Source organism: Anarrhichthys ocellatus, unplaced genomic scaffold, assembly GCF_004355925.1.
Source record: "Anarrhichthys ocellatus isolate YVR2014 unplaced genomic scaffold, GSC_Weel_1.0 scaffold50, whole genome shotgun sequence".
In the NCBI taxonomy this organism is placed as follows: Eukaryota; Metazoa; Chordata; class Actinopteri; order Perciformes; family Anarhichadidae; genus Anarrhichthys; species Anarrhichthys ocellatus.
The window spans coordinates 360,660-370,534 of record NW_022280080.1 but is presented as its reverse complement, the minus strand read 5'-3'; the positions used below and the strand labels follow the sequence as shown (position 1 = coordinate 370,534).

At 44.9% G+C, this 9,875-nt stretch overlaps 2 protein-coding genes across 2 annotated transcripts in view; one reads left to right on the top strand and one right to left on the bottom strand.

Moving 5' to 3' along the window:
• The window catches only part of pde9aa (phosphodiesterase 9aa), a 51,024-nt gene extending 47,534 nt beyond the window's left edge, over positions 1–3,490 (top strand). The window contains exons 14-18 of the mRNA XM_031869971.1: positions 963–970; positions 1,277–1,428; positions 1,846–1,974; positions 2,782–2,877; positions 2,963–3,490. Of these exons, the coding sequence (XP_031725831.1) occupies positions 963–970; positions 1,277–1,428; positions 1,846–1,974; positions 2,782–2,877; positions 2,963–3,007 (430 nt within the window). The 3' untranslated portion in view covers positions 3,008–3,490. The remainder of the gene's footprint in view (positions 1–962; positions 971–1,276; positions 1,429–1,845; positions 1,975–2,781; positions 2,878–2,962) is intronic.
• A 2,919-nt stretch (positions 3,491–6,409) lies between these two features.
• The window catches only part of wdr4 (WD repeat domain 4), a 14,026-nt gene continuing 10,560 nt past the window's right edge, over positions 6,410–9,875 (bottom strand). Inside the window, exons 9-11 of the mRNA XM_031869954.1 lie at positions 9,165–9,351; positions 8,432–8,501; positions 6,410–6,775 (exon numbers count right to left, since the gene is read on the bottom strand). Coding sequence (XP_031725814.1) covers positions 6,585–6,775; positions 8,432–8,501; positions 9,165–9,351 — 448 coding nt within the window. The 3' untranslated portion in view covers positions 6,410–6,584. The remainder of the gene's footprint in view (positions 6,776–8,431; positions 8,502–9,164; positions 9,352–9,875) is intronic.

The following is a 9,875-nucleotide window of genomic DNA, read 5'->3' as shown; positions in this document are numbered from 1 at the left end:
TGTCCTGTCGTGCTATGGTGTCGTGTTACTGCTTTGGTTAGCCACCTCATGTTAGCGTAGCGTAGCTCCAAACACCAAGATGCTCAGTTGCAAATGAAACGCATTCTTAGCCATAACATGTGCAACGCTTCTCCGACGCTGTCAGCCAGGAACACCGTTCTTACAAATCCTTTTCCTGGCTGGGTCAGGGCTGCTAGCTGATAAAACAAAGCTCGGTAAAAAAAAACTCTTACCACTACGAAGTTCTGCTAGTTTCACAACAGTCACGCTAGCCTACTGACCAATCACACCGCACGTTAATGCTGACGTACTTGTAGGTCATCCAGAAGGTCTGGCACGTCAAAGAATTCATCCAACATGTCAAACTAAAGATCTGATTGGTTGAAGACTATGACGATCAACAATATCGTCCCCATTCACTTAAACTGCAAAGGCTATCCAGCAGGCCTCGGGCCTCTGTTCTTACCTAGAGACACAGAGGTGAGATCTGATTGGATAAACTTAAAACAAGCTGCACTGGAAGCAGAGCAACTGAGGAAGACAGTAGCTGTGCAATGAGAAAATAAGATGATGGGAAAAATATTTAGAATAAATTATAAAATAGTTATAACTTTGTGATTCTGTCAAGGCCAGCAGAGAAGGCTTTGCTGGCCCTGACGGCTCACCACTGCAAGTTTTGTTGTGGAATATTTCTAGGTTAATCGGGAGAAGAGAGTTTTTGTTCACAAATCAATAATAAAGTCTTAACAAGATTCAAGTTTGTCTTTGTCTGTTTATTCTCTTGCAAGAGGGAAGAAAACACAACAGCTACCTATTCAGTAGAGTACTGTGGCAAAGCTTCGACTAACTACAGGATTCATCATCGTTTTATACATGGAGATGTCCTCTTCTGTAGATAAATCATCCACAGGGGAGGAGAGGTCTTTTGACACAGGCTGTCTTGATCTGCTCATTATCTGGAGTCTGCCAGGTGCGTTCAACTGAGAGTCAGTTACGGTTTCAAGGTCTGTCTCAAACTTGCCATACAGACAAAGAAGACAGTGTGTCTTCTCTTCCCGTTCTTGTGTGGGAGCATGTGATCAGCTAAAAGACAAACGGGACACCAGCTTCATAAATTGATGAACTACTTCTGCAGGAGACTGCTGTGTTTTGTCAGTGTCTGTGTTCCTCACTTTCTCTTTCAGTGGTACATCTTTTAAAACTTTCCATGATACTGAAACATATTTTCCCATTACAGTTTCCACCTACTGTATGCTTTGCATGGATATATAATAAGCCTCTATTGATGGTGACCTTTGCCCTCTGACCCTGTGCTCCGTGCAGCTGAAGATGGTGCTCATCAAGTGCTGCGACATCTCCAACGAGGTGCGGCCCATGGAGGTGGCTGAGCCCTGGGTCGACTGCCTGCTGGAGGAGTACTTCATGCAGGTGGGACCAGAACTCACAACACATTCAAATGATTTTTGCAGTTTGCAGTTCTTTTAGACACGGTCATCTTTTTCTGCAGCAACGGTCAGACATCATCATCATGTTAGCAATGATGAGACTAACTTTCTGTTACATATATGATAAAAGATGGATGTAAAAAGAGAAGGAAATCAATGGGATGAAGGAATCATAACTTCCCCTTAAAGCTGTATATGAACGAGCAAAGAATACATTTCTCCCTCCTATTCTTGAAAAGCAAGTTGATGGAGATTTTCTGTGTGTGTGTGTGTGTGCGTGTGCGTGTGTGTGTCTGCGTGCGTGTGTGTGTACGTGCGTGCGTGTGTGCGTGCGTGTGTGTGTGCGTGTGTGTGTGTGCGTGTGCGTGTGCGCGTGTGTGTGTGTGTGCGTGCTGCTCAGAGCGACAGGGAGAAGACTGAAGGGCTCCCCGTGGCTCCGTTCATGGACAGAGAAAAGGTTACCAAGCCGACAGCTCAGATTGGCTTCATCAAGTTCGTCCTCATCCCCATGTTTGAGACGGTGATGAAGGTGAATATGCAGGACTGATTATGAAGATCAGAGTAATATAGTTGTAAAGTGGGAGGTGCCGCTGGTTATGGAGGTATTGATGTGAAGTAGCATTTGAATAAGTATGAATCAGATTCGCAGCATGTGTGTACTCGTTTGATAGGGTTTGGCTTTTGGTGATCAAGTCGATCGAGTATTTCAAGTAAGCGACGATGAGCCCAAAGCCTTTGGCAATGAAAGCAAGTTGCACAGATATGCTGAGTGGGGCTGACTGACGGTTGCACACTATGAGTGTTATGTAAAGCCACGTGCTCCTTTCATACAGATGATTGAGGTTCATGTCCACCTTAGAAGAGCTCAGATTCTCTGTGCCCTCACGTTGTCATTGAAATGATGATGAGTACATTTAGACATTCTTCACTTGTAGTAAAGTGGGGGTGTTGATTTGGATGAGAAACCTGAAGATATGGCTCGTTCCCTCGTTTGTGCCGATAAACAAAGGCACGGCCCGCATAGTGTTACAGTAAACACACACTGTGGGCCGACACCACACTAGAGACTCTAGAGTAGCAGTGGTGTGTTTACTGGCTCTCAGAGTTTCAGCAGTTTGGTCAAATGTTAGCTCTTCTTTGAATGATGACTGAAGACTAGATTCAGATTGAATGGAGCCAGAAGTAGAGGTGAAATGCTGCCCTCCATTTCTTTGGATCTGTTGCCAGATCGTACACAGAGCACATTTAAACAAACACACTGCTGCTCTAAAGTGCCCGGTACAGTTCTACAGTTCTCTGATACAAAGCACTGAGTGTATCTGTGTGTGTGTACTAGCTGTTCCCACAGATTGAGGAGGCGATGGTGCAGCCACTCAGAGAGTCAAGAGACCGATACGAAGAACTCAAACAGATTGATGACGCCATGAATGAGGTTGGAGGTTTTCTATAAGCGTGTGGATGCAGCTACTTTGTCTTTGGTGCAGATTGTGACTGACAACAAGCAATGTTCCCTTCAGGTGCAGAAGAATAAAAGTGAGAACTTGCCCATGAAGAAGAAGTAAGAGGTTTTGAAAGGTAGGAGAGAACAGAAGCTGCTGAAGTGTTCTGTCAGCGTACGGCCTGGTTCCTAACTGTGTCTGTTTCAGCAGCAGTGAGCGTAGAGCACGAGAGTGAAGCACTGAGACGTCCAGTAAACTGGAGTTGTTAGCCTCATCGGTCCTTTCCATCACTCGCTTCTTCTTGTTGAAGAGCAGAGGACCATCAGGATGTGTGATCTGGGAAAGTCCGCTGGATGTCCAGTCAGTCACAGGAATGTGATGAAGCAGCTGTGAGACAGCGTTACAAACTACTGATGGACTCAAGGACCAGACGGACGATCCAAAGACTTTTTCAGCAAATGTCAACTTTGACTACTTCAGTGAACAATATTTAGATACATATCTTGCAATGTTTTTTATTTAAATGTGTTGTTTTTTACAGATTGTACAGATTTTTAGTGACCTTTGTTCTTTGGTACAAAAAATAAAAGGATTACTCTCATTACAGCATCCTGTCTGGACTGTTAATGTCTCTGGTTTCAGTGATCCAAACCTTCTCTCTACTTCGTTCTATACACTGTGTGAACATGCAATGCTTATGGATAATGGTCTGCTACTTCACAAGGCTGGGGTCAGCAGCTAGAGCCCAACTCTTCCCCTTAGTTTTTGGTGATTTGATAAACTGCACATTTGTTCAGAAATATGCTCCCTAAGCACAATACTGGCTGCACCAATCACTACTTGCATGTTAATAATGGGTCAAGGGGCTGTATGTAGTGTGAAAGAATCATTCATATGATGAATCTATAGACTATCATCTTTACTACATTTCTCAGCTTTGCACGTAGGAATCGTTTTAGCATCTTTCAGCTCATTGTTTTGGGTTTATGCCCTGCAACGTGAATCTTTGGTTCACTCTCTCACCAGCCTCATGTCCGCTGGTGTTCAGTGAGGAGGTGTGAGAAAGCCACTGTACAGTACCTGCTCAGCACAAACAGTCGACAGATACAGTTTGTGATGAGAGGTGCGACTCCGTGAAAAGTTTAGAATATTTTAATTCATATTTAAATGGGATGCGAAGAGAAAAATGGCGACGGGTTTCTAGCAACGCGTCTGTGTGACCGGGCCCGGAGGTGCAGTGTGGAGGATCTGTCAGGCGTGTCGGAGAACTATGATGGCCGACACTCTCTGGAGCCCGTGTTTGGTGTGTCTGCTCTGGCTGCTGTGGAAACATGGCGGCGCAAGTTGCATCATAGAGAACTCATGGAGATGTAAAGGTCTCGTTCTAAAGTCACAAAATCACGATTCTTATTTTTAGGTGACTATACAATAAATAACGATACTTATCAATATTGTATTGAATTTTTGCCAATAGACCCCCCCTCCCAATGCTACACACTGGGCCTTTAAAGGCACTTTTGTGAATGGTTCAACAGCAAAGTTCAAGACCGGATTGGAATCTGCTTAATTGCTCAACAGGTCCTCTAATCTCTGTTGACCCTCCAAACTCCGTGCTGCTGATGAGAACCGTGTGATATACAACAGCTGCTACATTGACCGGAGTTATTGTTATTAGTTTGTGAGCAGACTGAACACAGCATGCATTGGTTCAGTTTGTACATTTTGACATGTCACTGTGGAGAAGCACAGGTGTCAGTAATATCACTGAGTATTGCATACTACATACTACCTGTGTACTTGTACTAGCCTTTAGTACGTGTCCCCTGCAAAGACAAAGCCAGTGAAGCTTAAAGAAAGCTCAATGTTTCTCCAAACATTCTACACTTTATTGTTTGTTGGCTGTTCCTGAAGCCATTTAACCCCAGTTCACAATTAGTTCGATCTTTTTCTTAATGTGAGCAGCTTCTCCATCTTCCTAATGCATTGCATTGTGGGACAGTAGTGTCCATAAACAGCACACTTCTTATAGCCTTTTAGTCTGCATACAGACTCTTTAGAAGGTTTGTTTAGTCACTTACCAACATGGCTGCATTAGTGTGACGTCTGGATGTGTCACAGCTCTCGTATTGTCTGGTACTGTGGCTAAGTGGAGAGCAGGCCGTCCTTCAATCAGAGGATCGGCAGTTCGATCCCCGGCTCCGCTAGTCGCATGTCGATGTGTCCTTGAGCAAGACGCTCAACCCCAACAATGTCTCCCTTCCTGTGCCTGCGGTGTGTGAATGTGATAGAATCTGAATTGTAAGTTGCTTTGGATGAAGGGGTCTGCTGAATGACTGTGATGTGCTTCTTGGCTCTCTGTCATGTAAGTCAGTGATCTGTTGGGCCTTTGGAGATAATCTTGTCCTGAACAAGAACAAGTCACTCCTTCATCACAGCATCATGTCTTGAACTTTGACCATCTCGCTCATTAATCTGTCACTCGAAGCTTTGACGCTGTCATCAGACATCAGACATTGATTTGGACTCACTGCAACAAATATTAGTTATTGAAATGTATTTTTACACATTTGACTCAACACACCACTTTCTAAAGAAACGACCTTTGTGATCTTGTATTCTGTAATAGTGGCACAGAGACACTTATGTTACATGTTTCTGGGTTAATGCTGAACATACGAAGAATTAACAGAATGGGAAAATGATGTGGACAGAAGATGCCTTTATTGTAAAACTATCCATGAATGCAAATAGTCTGAAAGGAAACCCGATATTCACCAGTTCAAGCATGGAATTCTACTTTGAAACACTACAAAGGAGAGACAGATCATAAAGCCATCAGGACTATGTCCACAACGCCCTCAGAACAACTATGAAGCTGCAACATGTATTTGAGAGTCTAGGATTCACAAACACCCAAAGCTCTAAACTCTACCGTAGACGCTTTGTGTGGAAGTAGTCACAATGTCAGACGGACCACTTCCTCAGACCAACAGCACGGCTGTGTTCGACGTAGAACGCTTTCATGATCTCAAAGAGAATAATGCAGCATCATCATCATGTGGAGGGATCGTTTAATGTTTCAAAAAGTCAACACTGGGTTTTAATGACGTCACGTATTCACACGTCTCTGAGTCGTGAGTAGATCACATTAATCGTGCCAACTATATTCATATACTGTATATGAATAGAGAGTCACAGGGTTAACCCTTCATATGCTGTAGAGACTATTTACATTCAACGGCCACTTTATTAGGTACATCGCTTCAACTGCTCGTTACCTCATTGGCCCGTCATTACCTAACCTCTGGTCAGACCAGACTGTGGTTCTCATGCAAATCAAAGACGTTCTTCAAATCCAGGCATGCTGCATCAGTTCTGTGCACGAGACTAAAATACGTTAAAGATGTGGTGTAACGCACAGGAAGTGACAAGTGAGAGTGGAGCAGCAGTGAGCGTGAGGACAGGGCGTATGGTGTACATCCACAAATGGAATGCGTCATTCAGCGATGGTGGCAGAAACAGAAGTTTAATTAGCTGCAACGTTTATTTCTCTAAATCAGCCAGAAGCTTAAGGCAAACATAAAAATCCCTCAACACAGGCCATGTGGTCGAGCACATGCTCTCCACGGGCCTCATCAATACATCATCAAAGCATCAAACATGAAGGAAGCAATATCTCTCTGTCTCTCTCAGCGTGTGTTCAGGTCGATGACTGAACTCCAGCTCCTGACGTCTCCTTCTTGGCCTTCTTGTTGCCGTTTGCTTTCTGTGCCGTCGTCCTCTTCAGCTGCTGCTCCTCCAGTCTCTGCTGCTTCTTCTGCAGGTATGCCGTCACGTTGTCAAAGCTCACCTTGTACAGGTGCTCGAAGCGGCTGTCGGTCCTTGTGGAGGCTGTTGGTGACAGGAAGCACAGGCATATGACAAATAGCAGACGGGGACATAAACCAGAAGTTCATATTCGGGTCATATCTGATTGCATATTGCCGAATTTGTCTTTGGAAGATGGAAGCAAGAAACACGATATTACATGCTATGCACCCCGACAACTGCTACAGATACGCAGAGGGGGGGGTGCAGTTACATTTCCTCCACGCTGAGCCGCATGTCATCGTTCCACTGCTGGCTCTTGAGCTGTTCTCCAGCAAGCAATGTGCTTCGTAGATCATGGGCACAGAGAAACGTCTTTCATCCCTCTGTAGATGGAGCGGATCTCACATCTAGACCTGAGCCAGTCTATAGAGGACTTAGTCTAGAGCAGCCCAGAGCTCAGACCAGGAAGCAGAGCTGCAGTCTTACACACTTCTCTGCGCTCCCATCTGTTATACAGTAGTGTACCGTGGCCCAGCTCTGCATTCTGAATCAAGTCTGAAGTCATGATTGTAGGCGACTTTAATATTCATGTGGATGTTGATGATAATAGCCTCAGTACTGCGTTTATCTCATTAGATTTGATTGGTTTCTGTCAGAGTGAACAGAAACCAACTCACTGTTTACCCCTCCACCTGGTTCTGACTTATTAAAAGAGAAGATTTAATAGTCTTTCCACAGAACCCTCTTGTATCGGACCGTTATCTAATAACCTTTGAATTCCTACTAACGGAGTGTACACCGTTAGGCAAGAGTTACTACACTTTAAAGAAGCGATTCCGTCTGTATTTAACTCAACACCATGCTTCAATATAACAGAGGACTCCTGTGATAACCGTCCCAGGTTGATCATCTTGTCGATAGAGCTACAAGCTCACTGAGAAGGACACGAGACTCTGTTGCTCCTCTAAAGAAGAAGTTAGTGAAACAAAGGAGGTTCGCTCCGTGGTACAACCCTCAAACACGCAGATTAAAGCAAACATCATGAAAACTTGAGAGAACATGTTGTTCCACCAGTTTGGAAAAATAAATGATCTCATGATATAGTTCCCATTGCCATGGCCTTAAGCCCCGTCATTAAGGATCTCAGAGTTCTCTTTGATCACGATGTCCTTTAACTCCCACCTAAATCAGGCACATCCTGTCTCCAACAAGTCTCTGAGGACTCTCCAGTTGATCCAAAGTGCTGCAGTACTAACAGAATGGTAAAGAGATCATATTACTCCATCTGTACGCACTCACGTCCCACTGATGCATGTTACTAACTTGGCTTCTTCACCGGAGTCTTTGTGCTTTCTCCCCGTGGCCCTGCTCAACACTCACTGCTGCTATGAAGGCTACTAAACCTCATCTACAGACCTGCAGATGGGACATACTGGAGTTCCCCACCGCTGGGCTGTGATTCAGTGTCACACACTGTACTAGTCAGATCATTACAGAGGCCACTCTGATCAAACACATCACCAAGAACAAAAGCCGTGCTGAATGAAGCCTGACACATGTTGGGGGAGGCCATGTGACACTGGAGGCTATTTCTGTCTAGAGGGTGCGAGAGGGGCGAGGATGAGAGAGGGAGGACATAGGAGAGGCACCGACAAGAGGCCAAAAGGCCACATGGAAGTATGTGTGTGTGTGTGTGTGTGTGTGTGTGTGTGTGTGTGTGTGTGTGTGGTGACTCACCCTCAAGTGTCTCCCAGTGTGGCTTGAAGGCTTCAGTCACTCTGTTCACTTCATGGCTCTCAGCATCACACTAGATGGAGCAGGAGAGTGTGCAGGCACAGTCATCACACACAGGAGATGGAAGCGTACTGAGGAGATGTTCAATACTAAAGATGGCCACCGTCAGTACACACTGCAGAGTGATTACATCACACAGAAGCAGCTCCTGTACTGACTCCCTCTAAAAATGGCATTTTAATATCATCAGATTCCCAGAGGTTGTGCCTGATGAACAGATGGTAGATAGCATGGCGAGCACAAACCACACGTCATGCTCTCTAATATACTGCTTAATGCAACCTTCATGTACACGAAGGAACAGGAATCCTCTTCAACAAAGGGACTGAGTCTACGCCATAACAATATAATACCGCATATCTGTATCATTATAACAGTTACTGCATCATCTAAACAAGTGTGACTGAAAGCATCCGTGTGATATAACCATGACTGAGGCCTGTAGAACTGACATTAGTCATTAGTCACTGAAGACGGAGGCACAGACTGTGTGACTGTGTCAGTGCTCACATCTGACTCACTGTGCATGCACCACAAACCCACCATTGCAGTGCAAATGTAGCCAACATGTAGATTTTCATCATTTCAATATCTTCAGCTGATCGTTCCGTGTGTACGTGCTTGTGTCAGAAACAAACAGCAGTTCGGACATGTGTCTGAGTGGATCACACTCTACCTCCCAGGAGTTCTGTCCGAGTGTGTAGATTTGGAGCGGTGCATCCCTGGAGTCCATCAGCACCCACAGACGGCCCTCCGGGTCAAAGGCCATATCCAGGGGACAGTGGGGCAGGAGGAGCCTGCTGTGTGGCACAAGCTTGTCTTGGCCCTCCTGGTCCAGGGTGAACAACTGGACGGTGGACACTCTGAGGACACACAGGACACGTCGAGCTGTTGAATCAATCAAGGGATTACTGGGTTCATCTATCATTGTATCAAATGTATGTTGAACGTGGAACATTGAAGCGATGGCTTCACTGTGTGCCTCTGACTCACAGTGAGTGTCATCTACATGCAAGTATGTGCTATAAAGCTCTACAGTGAGCCTGTGCCTCTGAGGATCAAACATACATCATGACCAAGTTAAAAGCAGCTCTATACACTTATTCTTAGTTGTAGTCGTTGGTGCTACTGGCTCACATTACTTCTTCACTCGCTCCACTTCTACAGGTTAGCTTTCCCTTCTGTGATCATTACGTCACATGACATCACTAATAGACTAATGATTCCCATACATCTCATTTACAATTCAAAAAAGGGATTTATTACTAAAACCTTTGTAACATAAAATCACTTTTGGGTAACACACAGCAGTTCATTGGTTAATCTTTTTCTTGGTATTCTCCCAGTTTTATTTGGGGGGGGGGGGGGGGGGGGGGGGGTTTTTGTG